This window comes from Ostrinia nubilalis, chromosome 27, assembly GCF_963855985.1.
Source record: "Ostrinia nubilalis chromosome 27, ilOstNubi1.1, whole genome shotgun sequence".
In the NCBI taxonomy this organism is placed as follows: Eukaryota; Metazoa; Arthropoda; class Insecta; order Lepidoptera; family Crambidae; genus Ostrinia; species Ostrinia nubilalis.
The window spans coordinates 964,455-981,275 of NC_087114.1; the positions used below are offsets into that span (position 1 = coordinate 964,455).

General features: G+C 44.2%; 1 protein-coding gene across 1 annotated transcript; it reads right to left on the reverse strand.

Moving 5' to 3' along the window:
* Positions 1 to 1,723: 1,723 nt before the first annotated feature.
* On the reverse strand, positions 1,724 to 15,646 carry LOC135084773 (uncharacterized). The gene is made up of 11 exons (XM_063979512.1): positions 15,575 to 15,646; positions 14,716 to 14,803; positions 13,413 to 13,538; positions 10,284 to 10,392; positions 9,344 to 9,451; positions 7,395 to 7,474; positions 5,593 to 5,737; positions 4,875 to 4,972; positions 3,894 to 4,045; positions 2,433 to 2,549; positions 1,724 to 1,795 (listed from the first exon to the last, which is right to left on the reverse strand). Exons 1-11 carry the CDS (start codon positions 15,644 to 15,646, stop codon positions 1,724 to 1,726), a joined length of 1,167 nt encoding a protein of 388 aa, XP_063835582.1.
* Between the last annotated feature and the right edge of the window lie 1,175 nt (positions 15,647 to 16,821).

The window sequence follows — 16,821 nt, forward strand, 5'->3', positions numbered from 1 at the left end:
TATATTTTAGAAGTTAATAAATTATGCATAAAATATAAACACTTTAGAAGTTTAGTTAAATCGTAGAATTTCTGAAAAACAAGTACTAAAATCGTACTGAAAAAAAAAAGTATTAACATGTTATCTAATTTATTTATTAAACGTCGAATTTTATCAAAGACTTTGGACTAAAGTTTTTGAAAATATTTTATAGCCTACATAGAAAAAAATTAGGATTCTAAATCGTGAAAGAATTTTTTTTCGGAGCCTATTGCCTCCAAACAAACAAACAAACAATTAAATCTTTCCTCTTTTATTAGTATAGATTTAACAACAAAACAAAACGCTTCTTTTTCTTCTTCACGAAACAAAACTCAAAGCGGATAAATAAATAAACAAATCTTTGGACAATTTCTCAGCGCCATCTCGCGCGTCCAAAAGTAGGCAACCAATATGCTTGTGTTAAGGGTGCTATCATAATGAATATACTTTTTTATAATTTATTTATTTAATTAAATACATGGTACCTACATATTATACATAGTTATACCCAGATCCGTCAAAGAAATTAAAATTCATCATTTCAATTTCTGCTCGGCCGGCCGACTCGAAACAGCCTCTCGGCATAGTATCAAATGTATTTGGTCGCCGTACAAATCACCGCTTTACGACACGAACGCACGTAAACGTCACGGCGGGAAAAATGACACAGGTCCTGCCTTGACGGGCGCTCGCGCCATACTAATCGATGTCGGCTTGCGCATTGTAATTTATACTGATACTCACATCAATATTTTGACAAAGTGGTTACTAATATTTAAACAATAACTGTAGAAATTAATTCTACAATGAATATTCTTTAATTTGGGATACTTTTATTGCAGTTTATGCTGTGTTTTTAAACCAAAAACCACGATCAAAATGTGACGTTAATCTTCAAATTTGCCAAATTATTTTTAGATTTTACTCAATAATGGTAATGAAATTCAAGAATCTATTTCATTAATGGACTACAAGAATATATGTCCGATGATTTTTATATATTTTTAAGCTTATTATATGAGCATAAATAATAGATACAGGACTTTGAAAATGAGTCTGCGGCAATTTTTTCGTAAAATGGTTGTGGGAGATGGGGCACTGTGAATTAAGCAAAAGAGTTTTAGTGAATCCGTTTCATTAATGGTCAACAACAAGGATTGACCTATCTTTCGCAGTTATTAAATAATCTCTGGGTGTTGCTTAAGATAGTAATTCATGCTTCCAAAATCTTAGAAATTCGCACGAAAATGTAAAATGGCTCTTAATGTAATTTTTTGACGCGCTCACTTGTGAGCGCGTTTAATAAAAACTCTTACTAGGCCCTCAGTACACTCAATGAAGGGGGGATTTTGCAAGCGAATTTGCACTAAACACGCCAAAAGTTGACACGTAATACTTGGCATTGGTTAAATAATCAAATCATACGAAGCCTTAACTAAAAAATGTTTTACATTTACATAGCGCCACGAAAAGCTTTGCGTGTGGAAGCACATTGAAACTATATTTATATTTAACTAGCTTTCCGCCCGCGTGGAATTTTGTCTGTCACAGAAAAACAATATCGCGCGCGTATTTGCTGACCGTTTAGACCTACCCTGGACTACGACAAACATTTTAAAACCAAAATCAGCTCAATCGGCCCAGCTGTTCTCGAGTTTTTTAATCAGACTAACGAACATCAATTCATTTTTATTTATATAGATTATATAGTTACCTGTTGTGCCGGCAATGCCTGAGCGATGTGCGGCATACCGGCGTCTACTGCTCGCATCACCTGCGGAAAACAATTCAAAATATTACACTGAAAAATAAATATCCCTGGACATTTTATACTACGCTTCTAGTCCCAAACTAAGCAAAGCTTGTACTATGGGTACTAGACAACGGATACAAACATACTTAAATACTTTTTTTTGTAAATACATACATATTATACATAGTAACACCCAGCCCCATCACAGAAATTAAAATTCATCATTGAAATTTCTGCCCGTATATTCCTACCTACAAAGAAATCTATTTTTCATAAAAGATTCAATCTTAAAACCGTCAGTAAGTATCAGACATTAAGTGATAGAGCGAAGATTCGCTAACATGGTTCTAACGGTTACATTATCTTTTTAATGTAGTGTCGACCTGTCCCCACACTACTGTCACCCTGTCCTGGCTCATTTGTCACCCTGTCCACACACTAATGTCACCCTGTCCCCACGCTATTGTCACCCTGTCCACACACTGTTGTCACCCTGTCTTCACACTATTGTCACCCTGTCCCCACTCTATTGCCACTGTCCCCACACTACTGTCACCCTGTCCACACACTGTTGTCACCCTGTCCACACACTAATGTCACCCTGTCCACACACTAATGTCACCCTGTCCCCACACTGTTGTCACCCTGTCCCGCTTACCTCCTTGTTAAGCGCTCCGTACGCCTTGATCAGCTTCAGCAGTATAAGGTCGAAGTAGTCCAGCCACTGGGAGCGCGTCTCGGATCGCCGGCACAGCCAGGTTAACTCTTTCACCGCCTCCGCATATGTATTGAAGGCTTGTTTGTACACTTACTTCCCAGTAGATGACCTGTCTATACTCGCCTCCATCTTGGCGCTTGACGGCTTGGCAATACCTCTGTTGATAACGTCTTGTCTACACTCTTCGCTACATTGTCGCCTGGGGGACACCCCACACTATTGTCACCCTGTCGCCAGTCTATTTTCGCCCTGTCCCCACACTATTGTCACCCTATCCCTACACTATTGTCACCCTGTCCCCATTATTGTCACCCTGTCCCCATTATTGTCACCCTGTCCCCACACTACTGTCACCATGTCCACACTATTGTCACCCTGTCCCAACCCTATTGTCACCCTGTCCCTTACCTCCTTGTTTAACGCTCCGTACGCGTTGATGAGCTACAGCAGTATAAGGTCGAAGTAGTCCAGCCACTGGGCGCGCGTCTCGGATCGCCGGCACAGCCAGATTAACACTTTCACTGCCTCCGTATATGTATATTGAGGACTTGTCTTTATAGTTACTTCCCTGTATACTGACCTCGACCTCGACCTGTCTACATTCACCTCTTTCTCAGCGCTTGACGGCTTGTCAATTCCCTTGTTGATGTCTTGTCTACACTCTTCTTTGTTGTCGACTTGTCCACACTTTATATCGATATGTCACCCTGTCTCCACACTATTGTCACCCTGTCCACACACACTATTGTCACCCCGTTCCCACACTATTGTCACCCTGTCCCCACACTATTGTCACCCTGTCCTCACTCAATTGTCACACTGTCCTCACACTACTTTCACCCTGTCCATCTCCCACTCTGTCCCCACCCTATTGTCACCCTGTCCCTTACCTCTTTATTAAGTGCTTCGTACGCGTTGATAAGCTTCAGCAGTATAAGGTCGAAGTAGTCGAGCCACTGGGCGCGCGTCTCCGATCGCCGGCACAGCAGATTAACACTTTCACCGCCTCCACATAATTATATTAAAGGCTTGTTTTACACTAACTTCCCTGTAGACGACTTATCTATACACACCACCGTGTGTCTAGTTCTTATTCGACCTGTCTGTACTCATCTCCTTCTTGGCATTTGACAGATTGTCAAAACCTCTGTTGATAACGTCTTGCCTACACTCTTCGCTATATTGTCGACCTGTCCCCACTCTATGACAATCTGTCCAGTCTATAGTGGCCTTGTCCCCACACTATTGTCACCCTGTTACCACTATTATCTCCCTGTCCCACACTATTGTCACCCCGTCCTGGCTCAATTGTCACTCTGTCCCTACACTATTGTCACCCTGTCCCCACACTATTGTCACCCTGTCCCCACACTATTGTCACCCTGTCCCTCCCCTTCTTACCTCCTTGTTTAAAGCTCCGTAAGCGTTGATAAGCTTCAGCAGTATAAGGTCGAAGTAGTCCAGCCACTGGGCGCGCGTTTCGGATCGCCGGCACAGCCAGATTAACACTTTCACTGCCTCGGCCGCGGCGCGCTCGTTGGCCGTGCCCCAGCCTGGACGGGTTAAGTGGTTAGTCTTTAGTATGTAGTAAATCGCATAAAGTTAATATTCCTTCGGAATAGAGCAACAACCACGAGCTGTCAAACGAAACCGATTTTTAATGACATTGGATATCATTTGTTTGTACAATAAATCAATCACTGCACTAGTCACCCCGTTTCTGAAGCACTATTTCTCATTAAAATCCACGATTTCACTTACGTAAAATCTGAAAATATCTCAGTTCAAATTTTCAGCGTTATTGGCACGCTGAAAGTGCCTCCAAACTGTCAAATAGGTGCAAAAAACGGTTCTGTTTGACGTAACGGCGACGGCATCACACATCTCTTTTTATCACACAGTGTTGCTGCTAGTGACATCTCGCTCGCTCAGTTGTTGCTGTATTCCGCTAGGTATATTAACTTTATGAGTAAATCAGTTTCAAACTGAAATCATTTGTAAATAAATAAATAAATGACAGATTAAGTATGTAACTAGTGAATACAGTATGTTGCGGCCCTACTCGCACCTTATCATAATTATTCAAAATCAAAATCAAAAAATATTTATTCAGTTTAGACCACAAGTGGCACTTATGATCATCATATACTTTTGTCAGTCAATACTTTATATTGAGTTAAACATTGTGTGAATTCACTTCTCTTGGATTCCCATCGAACAACATCAAAATTGTAACGTCTCAAGAATACAACGAAATAAGCAGTTTCCGTGTTTTATTTATAAAATTCCATCGCGTCTGCAAGGCGCGAACACAGTAGAATCTTGATAATCCGGAGGCCAGGCCCCCTGAAAAAGAACCTTACGCCCACGATATTAGCTTACCTGACGACTGCTGTGCGTTGGAAGCGTTCTCAGTGTTCTCCTTGTCGCCCGAGCCCTCTTCGATCGTCAGCGCTGCCAGCGCCACCCTGACGATGTTTCTGAAACAATCACAATAATCGAATTTAAGAATTAAATATAAGGTAGGTGTGTAGAAAGGATGATGGATGGAAATGACACCACAAACATAACTATTGGAGCCGGGACCATTTTGCAAAAAAGTATGTTTATCTTCGAACACAACTAGATCTGAGGCTGGTGGCCATAGTAAAAGTTGTTCGTCTTGGTAAGACCTTTCAAACGACACTAGAAGCACATCTATTGGAGCCGGGTTGTTTTTGTTATTGTCGACCTGTGTGTCGGTTCGTGAGTCACCCTGTGCGTCCACGCGCACAGTGAGACCTCATAGTAATGTTTGTGAATACGGGCGATAGCCCGCAGAGTCGCTAAAATCAAATGGCAGTGGGCGGGGCACATAGCTCGTAGAGCTGATGGTCGCTGGGGCAGGAAAGGAGTGGCGACCACGAGCCGGAAGACGTAGCGTGGGCAGGCCTCCCACTAGGTAGACCGACGATTTGGCGAAGGTCGCGGGAGGTGCCTGGATGCGGGCGGTGCAGGACCGGTCTTTGTGGAAATCCTTGGGGGAGGCCTTTGTCCAGCAGTGGACGTCTGTCAGCTGTAACGAACGAACCTGTCTTGTTATGCATAAAAAAGTGCTTACTTGAAATACTCGCAGGGCGCGCGACAATCTCCATATTTCAACAGCTCGTGTGTGGCCAGCAATAGACGTTCCCATTGTTCAGGCGGCGCTTGCGTCGCGTCAAGCTTGCATAGGGCTTCTAAGACTTCTTGTTCGCGGAGGCCCGCTGTGAAAGATGCGATGAAATTAGAAAAAAACCGGGTAAATACAAGTCGGACTCTCGTTCTGAAAGTTCCGTACAAGTTGTAGATACATACAGGGTGGAAACGTTAAGAGATCTCATTCGATTATTTCTAAACTATACAAGATATCCGAAAACTGGTTACTGGTTCTGAAAGTGCTTCACAAGCTCTATCCAACGGTACCAATATAAGTTACAAAATTAACTGGAGCTGTCCGAAAATTCAATGTTTCCAGCTTTCATACATTTAGTACTTCACACACAGTCATGGCACTCATGTCTTGATAATATTATAGCAAATAAAGTTTAAAACCAATGTTTTCCATGTATAATTTTAAATAAGAATGCATTACGAGTTCATTTTAAGTGTTTAGTTTTTAATGAAAACATTTAACACTCTAATATTGTGTGGCTGGCATACATTTAGTATGGAGGCTGAAAACATTGAATTTTCGGATAGATTCACTTAATTCTGTAAACTATTACTAATACCGTTTGAAAGAGCTCGTAAAGCACTTTCAGGATCAGTAACCAGTTTTTCGATATCTTGTCTGGTTTAGAAATAATCGTGTGAGATCACTTATCGTTTCCACCCTGTATGATCGTTTCATCCACGAAGACGCACCCCACCATTCTTCCGCTGATGTTTGAGTGTTATCGGTACACGCTAAATCATCCATGAGTGCACACGCACACTACAGTAATGCCTTACGGCTTGCTCGGACCACACTCCCCGCACCCCGCGCGACCGAGACCAGACATTGCTGGGGCGCGGCCGAGTGGATGACACGATCTATACAATATATCCTGGTGATAGACAGACGGTGGAGTCTTAGTAATAGCACAGAATACATAATAGTAGCAACAGAAATTGCAATCCTTTGTTTAGGATCAGATGCCGACATTTTAACGGTAATAATAATAATAATGCCAAATATCCAACGCACATGGTGCATTCGAAATCGCACCTTACTACTACGCTCACAAGAGCGCAATTTTTTTGTGTTCAGAATTGATCTACCTCACGGCACAAGCGTCAGGGTTGTATAAGAAAAGTAAAGTAAATAAAAACTTAATTTTAAGAAGCATTTATTGTATTTACGATTGGTAAACTTTAATCTAGTGGTGTTTCTATAATCGTACCACCTCTAAAGTACCTATTAATAAACTTCAGTGTTGCGATAATTCGAAATTAGACAAACAGTTTTAAACGGTGTAGTGTCGGAAAACAGACACAGTGAATTAAAGTTAATGTTTTTATGCTAAAATATTTTTTTTCTACAGTTTTTTGTCATAAGCATTTCAAAATTATTTAAAGTGTAGTTTTTTTTTAATTATTTAAATTACTACAGTTAATTATTATTCCCAAATATTACGATTTTCCATTAAAGAAAACAGTGCTGTTGGAACAATAAACCTTGATTGCGACGATGATCGACCGAACGTGTATAGAAATACGCGTGTGCTCACAGGCGCGTGGCGGCCCTGACTGATTTGCAACTTGAAGTTGTCGCGCGCTGTAGGTAATTATCTCGGCCGGCATAGGCGAGTGACGGAGGCCTGGTAATAAGGTTAAGTTTTTACCCTTTGGATGCGGAACCCTAAAAAGGTTTAAATAAGTAGTGATGTGTAAATAACTTACATTTGGTAATGATATATCCATTCTCGTCCGTTTCGTAAGGTTTCATCTTGTCTCTGCCAAGGTGACTTGAATTGAATTCTCTGCGAAAAAAACAAAAAATTTATATTGATTTGATATTAATGTTGCAGCGGAGGATGTCTACCCACAAGGTGGACCGACGACCTCGTAAAGGTAGCAGGAAAGCGCTGGATGCAGGCCGCCACCAACCGGCCATTGTGGAAATCATTGGGGGAGGCCTATGTTCAGCAGTGGACGTCCTATGGCTGAAATGATAATGATGATTTGTATTTTCATAGTAATTTCTTTGTGACCAATATATCACACACAAATATCACAAAATATATTGGTCACTTCCAAAAATTTTAGTTATTATGTATTATTGTAGGAATGTAAATAAGTAATTATACAATATTAGGAAATCACTAAGATCTTAAAGTCAAGAAAAAATCATATGATATCGCCTTTTAAAACCGTACAACGCCATCTATGGGTGAGCCACCGAATTACTACGTACTGTCCTACAAGGCCACCCATTGAATACGGAGGGTTGAGGTAAGGAGAACCGTCCGTATAAGCTGTAAATAGTTCCAAAACCTTCCAATAGATGGAGGTAGTGTAGGTGAGGGTGTGATATGAAGGTACCGGTTGTTGATGGAATGAAGAATACCGAGTTGTTTGGACCTTAATCCCAGGCAATAAGGTTGACATTATTCCTTCCATCACCGGGGAACCAGACACAGGTTGGCGTACCATCCCTACAGTGTCGACATTCCACCACTCGCACTAAGCGTTTCGATGACTCTTTTATAATGCGAACAGCTAGGGACATGAATTCGCTGCCTGCTGCTGTCTTCCCTGAAGACTATAATCCGAGCCTTTTCACGGCCATGTACCATCCTAAAGCCCGGTCTGTGAGCACGTAGAATTTTGTCCAATGAACCCAAGCTACCCATCCTTATCGCTCGCGCGTAATTATATTGCTGTCGCGACTGTGCGACGGGCGCCCGCAGTGAGTGTGCGAGCGCGACAGCAACATAATTACGCGCGAGCGATAAGGTTGGGTAGCTTGGGGTCATTGAATGAAATTCTACGTTCTCGGCGACCGGACTTTAGAAATGCTTGCAAACTGTGAATCAAATTGAACGTTAATCCCAGGCAATAAAGTTGAAATTAGCTCACCCGTGCGTGTGAGGGTAGTCTAGTCTCGCGTGCGGTACTTTAGTGCTGGGAGCTTCCTCTAAACTGAAACTTCTCTAGCTCCAATATTTTAAACTGATTTTGGACCTTAATCTAAGGCAATAAGGTTGTCATTAGCTCACCCGTGCGCGTGAAGGTAGTCGAGCCTCGCGTGCGGTACTAGCGAGGAGTCTTTAGTGCTGGGAGCTTCCTCTAAACTTAAATTTCTCTAGCTCCAATATTTTAAACTGATTTTGGACCTTAATCCAATGCATTCATAAATTTAAAGCACATATCAAAAGCACCTTAATGAAAAAGGGCTACTATAAAGTTGATGATTATATAAAAGATAAAAATGTTTGGAATGTTTAACTACCTAGCTCGCATCAATACTTATGACTATAATTTGTATATTTTAAAGACTGTAAAACCTTGAAAAGGAGGCTGACAATAGTGACTGAGTTTCTTGCGCTGCTTCTTCTCAGCACTGGCCCATTTATTGTCCCGAAGCAGTGGTAGGGTTAATATTGGGACGTGTAAAAGCGCTTTTTTAAAGCCTATTTGCAAAAATAAATTAATTTTATGATTTTTTTTATTTTAATAAGGTTGTCATTAGCTCACCCGTGCGCGTGAGGGTAGTCAAGCCTCCCTTGAAGTACAAGCGAGCACTCTTTAGTACTGGGAACCTCCTTTAAACTTACATTTCTCTAGCTCCAATATTTTAAACTGATTTTGGACCTTAATCTCAGGCAATAAGGTTGAAATTAGCTCACCCGTGCGCGTGAGGGTAGTCGAGCCTCGCGTGCGGTACCGGCGAAGACTCTTTAGTGCTGGGAGCTTCTTCAGAACTGTCTGCAGAGGCCGCGCGCGCCAGTGCTTCTCTGAGGGTAGATACACATTATTAGATTAGTACAAATAATAGTATACAGGGTGCCGGTTTAAATATGGATTAAACAAAAAGGATTGATGAACAACTTTCCCCAAGAGAAGGAAGTTTAAATCAAACAAAATTCACATTTTCATACGAATTGTCATCAGTAATCAGCTAATAAGTATGGGAATATAATTTTTTTCGAGAATTCGGATGTTGTTCCTGTATGAATGTGAAACTCTCTATTTGATACTAAATTAGAGATGGTCGTGCTCCTGCAGTAGACACTAATGACTTGATGAAGTTTCCATATCTTTCTTATTTACAGAGTGCGTCAACCCTGTAACCGGTAGAGTGAAAAATATTTATCATTGGATTTGAAGCTAATGTTATCTCACCAAAGTTCAAAATATGGTGGCATCAATTCTGCCATCTTCAGCCGGGCTAGGTTGCGCGCCATGATAAAATCTTATCGATGATTTTACACGATAAATGTATGGGGTTGTCACATAAAATCGATAAAATGGCTCGATAGAAGTTTATCGCGGTGTGCATCCTACGCCTACAGGTAAAGGTTTTAAAATCTTCTCAACACTGGCCCACTTATTGTTCAGAATTAGTGATAGGGTTAAAGAAATACTGGGACGTGTAAAAGCGCTTTTTGAAAGCCTACTTGCAAAAATAAATGAGTTTTATTAAAGTCCGCTCGCACACTCACTGCGGGCGCCCGTCGCACAGTCGCGACAACAATATAATTAAGCGCGAGCGATAAGGATGGGTAGCTTGGGGTCATTGGACGAAATCCTACATGATCGGCGACCGGATTTTAGTTTTTAACTTACGCGTTGTAATGCCCATTGGGCACTCCGTTGTGGCCGCGGTTGGACAGCGTGACGTCAGACATCTGGCTGATGCCGGAGTCCTTGCTCGACATATGATTGCCGCACTCCGCTGAAACAAGATTTAAATACGATAAAAAACACAAAACTATTTAGGATAGGGTTAGCATGCGCGCGATTTATAGACAAATGTTTGAGTTTATCGCGAAAAATCGATAAAACGGCGCGATAAAAGTTTATCGAAATGCACATCTTAGATCTACTGGGCCACACACATCGCGATAATAGTCGGGCGACATTTGAAAGCGGAGCGAATTCTTGCGACTATGCAAAAAACCGGCCAACCGACTCACGCACAAAGGGTTCCGTACCATTGATTTATGAAATTATTTTTTATATAAGTTATTTGTGTGAAAGATTACGCGGTAATAAGCGGTTTACGATTTTTTTTTTTTTTTAAATAAATCTTTGGACAATTTCACACAGCGCCAGCTAGCCCCAAAGTAAGCAACTTAATGCTTGTGTTATGGGTGCTAGCTTAACGGATATACTACTTATATACTTTTTTTTTAAATACATACATATTATACATAGTAACACCCAGACCCGTCACAGAAATTAAAATTCATCATTTCAATTTCTGCCCGGCCGGGAATCGAACCCGGGACCTCTCGGCATAGTAGTCCGCTCTGAACCACACCACCAAACGGCCGACATTTACGAGGTATTAAAAAAAACCTACTTACTAGATCTCGTTCAAAACAATTTTTGTTGGTAGTTTTTATAGTAATTTATACATCATATGTTTTTTTTTAAATATTTAATTTTCTTATTTTAGAAGTTAGAGGGGGGACCAACTTTTTTCCACTTTGGAAGCGTCTGTCACGCAAACTATTCGGTTTAGAAAAAAAGTATTTTAGAAACCTCGATATCATTTTTACCTATCCATAGATACCCCACACGTATGTGTTTGACGAAAAAAAAAAATTAAGTTTCAGTTCTAAGTATGAGGAGCCCCCAATATTTATTATATTTTTTTTTATTTTTGCATCAAAATCTTAATGCGGTTCACAGAATACATCTACTTACCAAGTTTCAACAGTATAGCTCTTATAGTTTCGGAAAAAAATGGCTGTGACATACGGACGGACAGACGGACAGACGGACGGACAGACAGACAGACATGACGAATCTATAAGGGTTCCGTTTTATGCCATTTGGCTACGGAACCCTAAAAAGCACCGAAGTATACGCGAATAGTTGGTTACACACATCGCGTTACGACCGGTTCACACATGTCTCCGTTTTACTGTTCCGTTTTATCGTGTACGTTTTTTTTCGTCGATGGCGTATGTAGTTGTATGAGCGACTTCACACATGACACAGTATTCTGTATACAGTAATACATAAATCGACGAAAAAAAAACGTACACGATAAAACGGAGACATGTGTGAACCGGCCGCTAGAGTGAATCTTCGGATTGTATACGCGAATAATTGACTACACACATGTGACACATCGCTATAACGGGAATCTTTGGATAATCGCGATGTGTATGGCTCAGGGGTAAGTGTGTTTTCTTTCCCTGCTTCTTCTTAGCCCTAGTCCAAATTATATTCATTAATGTTTTTTTAAGTCCCGTTAGCCCCTCGTACTAAGCTAAATATGCTTGTGTCACAGTGAGCTCACTTTATCGTTCGGCTATCGTCGCTTTGATGATAGATAATCTTTTATAATGCGAACAGCTAGGGACTGGACTTCGCTGCCTGCTGCCGGGCCTTTTCAAGGCGAGAGTGAAAAGGCACTTACAGGACCGATAAAATATGTACCATCCTAAACTGCATCCCACTTAACATCAGGTGCGATTGTGGTCAAATAACTGTCTTGTTATGCATAAAACAAAAAAGATAGAGTGAACGTCCTGTGGCTGCAATGATGATGATGATAGATAAAGTCCGGTCGCCGAGCACGTAGAATTTCGTCCAACGACCCCAAGCTACCCATCCTTATCACTCGCGCGTAATTTGCCGTCGCGACTGTGCGACGGGCGCCCGAAATGAGTGTGCGAGCTTGGGGTCATTAAACGAAATTCTACGTGCTCGGCGACCGGACTTTAGATGAATATTTTATGATGCGGTTGTGCTCACCATTAGCATGCTGCGCGGTGTAGGTGTGTATCTCGCTGGTGGTCTTCCAACGTGACGCGAGTGACGAGGCAACGGGACACGAGTGACGAGGCAACGTGGAACGAGTGACGAGGCAAAGTGTCACGAGTAACGAGGCAAAGTGACACGAGTGACGAGGCAACCTGACACGAGTGACGAGGCAACGTGACACGAGTGACGAGGCACAGTGACACAAGTGACGAGGCACGGTGACACGAGTGACGAAGCAACATGACACAAGTGACGAGGCTACGCGGCACGAGTGACGAGGCAACGTGACACGAGTGACCAGGCAACGTGACTCGAGTGACGAGGCAACGTGACACGAGTGACGAGGCTACGTGACGCGAGTGACGAGGCAACGTGACACGAGTGACGAGACAACGTGACACGAGTGACGAGGCTACGCGACACGAGTGACGAGGCAACGTGGAACGAGTGACGAGGCACGTGACAGGAGTGACGAAGCAACATGACACGAGTGACGAGGCAACGTGACACGAGAGACGAGGCAACGTGACACGTGTGACGAGGCAACGTGACACGAGTGACGAGACACGGTGACACGAGTGACGAGACACGGTGACACGAGTGACGAGGCAACGTGACACGAGTGACGAGGCAACGTGACACGAGTGACGAGGCAACGTGACACGAGTGACGAAGCAACATGACACAAGTGACGAGGCTACGCGGCACGAGTGACGAGGCAACGTGACACGAGTGACCAGGCAACGTGACTCGAGTGACGAGGCAACGTGACACGAGTGACGAGGCTACGTGACGCGAGTGACGAGGCAACGTGACACGAGTAACGAGGCAACGTGACACGAGTGACGAGGCTACGTGACGCGAGTGACGAAGCTACGTGACACAAGTGACGAGGCAACGTGACACGAGTGACGAGGCTACGTGACACGAGTGACGAGGCAACGTGACACTCAACGGTTAAAAATGTTTACTTACCATTAGCATGCTGCGCGGTGTAGGTGTGTATCTCGCTGGTGGTCTTCCGTATCCGCGAGTATACGTCTTCGGCCGCGCCCGAGTTGCTAGTGCTACTGACGGTACGCAGCGGACTGTCGCTGCCAGCTGGACAGATATTGATAAGGTTAAAGTTAAATATTTGTTATGAAAATAAAGACATTTTCGACTTCTTCCAGTGTTTTTCTTTGCTTTTCGTTTCTTATTTGTCTTATGCTTCTTTTTGATTTGCTATGTTCGTAGTAAATTTCTTTTATGACATCTAAAATAACAGACATCTTTGCAAACATCTTTGACATATTCTGTCTATCTCGCTTTCACGACTTAAACAACTGAAGCGATTTTGAAGAAATTTGGCATAGAGATAGTTTGAGTCCTGGGAAAGGACATAGGATAGTTTTTATCCCGGTTTTTGAAACAGGGACGCGCGCGATAAAGTTTTTCTGTGACAGACAAAATTCGAAGCGAAGCCGCAGGCGGAAAGATAGTGTTTGCATAATCAAATGTAACAAGTTCCAAGTCATAGGTACACCTATAATGACGAATAGGCCCGGTTCCCACCAAGGTTTGTTAGTTAGCAAGGTCCTGGTTATTCAAAACACTTCTCCGCTCCGTTTTGGTGGCAACCGGGCCATACCAGGCCTGTTCATCTCCGCGAGTTTACATCGAAAACAAAACACGCACGATGGCCCACCTACAGGATACTATTCGACAAGGCCTCACATACGAGCGAACATTGACTCACGCACGCGTATTCTTGTATATGATGGAAGAAAATAAAGAAAATGGTGTACTAAATACTGTGCAGTATTTAACTGCCTAAATAATAATAAAAACACAAAATGTACTTTTTTAAGTTGCCTCAAGACACTAAGAGGTAAATAAGTAGTTAATTCATGATAATTCATGCTAAATCATGTATTTCCTCCGCCATTTTCCGCAGTTTGGCACCTCACGTCACATCATTTTACCGAAGTCAGCCCTATAGCTTCGGCGCAGTGCCGATCACTGACGTTTGTCAACAAAATGCTGCTTGACTCTTGAGACAGGCTAAATTACACCATATTGTTAATGACATTGAGCATACATTTTTTTAAATACCTTCGCGAAGTAAAACTTCTGTACGTAGTACTTTATTATTCTGTGGCCATAGGCTGAAATGATAATGCCTCCCCAACCCGTCTGGCCAGCATGGGGAGTGTAGGCTAAATTCTCTATTTGCCTCTATATTAGAGAGTCGTGCTCCTGCAGTGGATACTAAAATGATGATGATAAGTGTACTTACTGCTGGAAGTCCTTCTAACGTGTTGTTGAACGACTCCGTTCACCATCGCTTGGGTTTCCGCGGGTAGTTCGCTCATCAGCGCCGTGAACTGGAACAAACATTTACAACATAAATATTATGGGATTGGTGCACTTTGACAGCTTGTAAAAATTATGTCAATTGACTTGGTGTCAAATTCCATAGTTTCGACTTGATTGCTAAATTATCTTCTGATTAATTTCGTTGTGGGCCCAATGACAGTTTAACTTTCCCCCGGGACAAACTTGACCTTCACTGGTTGGGTTGTTGCAAGTTGTAGATCCTGGCTACACAGGAGTTGCAGCGGTGGGAACGAGAGGAAATATCATCATCATCATCATTTCGGCCATAGGACGTCCACTGCTGAACATAGGCCTCCCCCAATGCTTTCCACGTTGATCGATTGGTAGCGGCCTGCGTGCAGCGTTTCCCTGCTACCTTTATGATGACGTCAGTCCACCTTGTGGGTGGACGTCCCACGCTGCGTTTTCCGGTACGCGGCCTCCACTCCAGAACCTTGCTGCCCCATCGGCCGTCAGTTCTGCGTACTATGTGCCTTGCCCATTGCTACTTCAATGGCACTGGCTTAAATAAGTTCCAGTAGGCTTTATAATACGACTAAAGCCTGGTCCGTGAGCACGTAGAATCCCGTCCAGTGACCCCAAGCTACCCATCCTTATCGCTCGCGCGTAATTATATTGCTGTCGCGACTGTGCGACGGGCGCCCGCAGTGAGTGTGCGAGCGCGACAGCAACATAATTACGTGCGAGGGACAAGGATGGGCAGATTGGGGTCATTGGACGGGATTCGACGTGCTCACGGACCAGGCTTTAGTTCTCACCGGCACAGGGTTGCAGTCATAAAGGCACGCGAGTGCGCGTCTTGCAGCCGCTCTGACGTCACCGGCGCGCATCTCTCCTGTCACGCTACCTCTCTCCTGTCACAATTGCCACGCCGCCTGTCTCCTGTCGTCGGTCCACCTTGTGGGTGGACGTCCCAGTTTGCTACGGCGTTTTCCGGTACGCGGCCTCCATTCCAGAACCTTGCTGCCCCATCGGCCGTCAGTTCTGCGTAAGGTGGACCGACGACCTGATAAAGGTAGCAGGAAGGCGCTGGATGCAGGCCGCTACCAACCGTGCGATGTGGAAGTCATTGGGGGAGTCCTATGTTCAGCAGTGGACGTCCTGTGGCTGAAATGACGATGATGATGATGTCTCCTGTCACATGTCTCACCGGCACAGGGTTGCAATCATAAAGGCACGCGAGCGCGCGTCTCGCGGCCGCTCTGACGTCACCGGCGCGCGGGTCGCTCGCCAGCAACGACACTTTGACCAGGGCGCGTCCTACCACGCCTGTCACACCACGTGTCTCCTGTCTCAGCTATCACGCCACCTGTCTCTTATCACAGCTGTCACGCCACCTGTCTCTTATCACAGCTGTCACGCCACCTGTCTCTTATCACAGCTGTCACGCCACCTGTCTCACGCCACCTATCTCCCGTCACGCCACCTGTCCTTGTCACATGTCTCACCGGCACGGGGTTGCAGTCATAAAGGCACGCGAGCGCGCGTCTTGCGGCCGCTCTGACGTCACCGGCGCGCGGGTCGCTCGCCAGTAAGGACACTTTGACCAGGGCGCGTCCCGCTACGCCTGTCGCGCCACCTGTCTCTCCTGTCACGCCACCTGTCTCTCCTGTCACGCCACCCTCTCTTCTGTCACTCCACATGTCTCTATTGTCACGCCACCTGTCTCCTGTTACGCCACCTGTCCCCCGTCACGCCACCTGTCCCCCGTCACGCCACCTGTCCCCCGTCACGCCACCTGTCTCTCCACATATCTCCTGTCACGCCACTTGTCTCTCCTGTCATGCCACTTGTCTCTCCCGTCACGCCACCTGTCACTGTCACATGTCTTACCGGCACGGGGTTGCAGTCATAAAGGCACGCGAGCGCGCGTCTTGCGGCCGCTCTGACGTCACCGGCGCGCGGGTCGCTTGCCAGCAAGGCACGCCTGTCGCGCCACCTGTCTCTCCTGTCACGCCACTTGTCTCTTCTGTCACGCTACCTGTCTCTCCCGTCACGCCACATG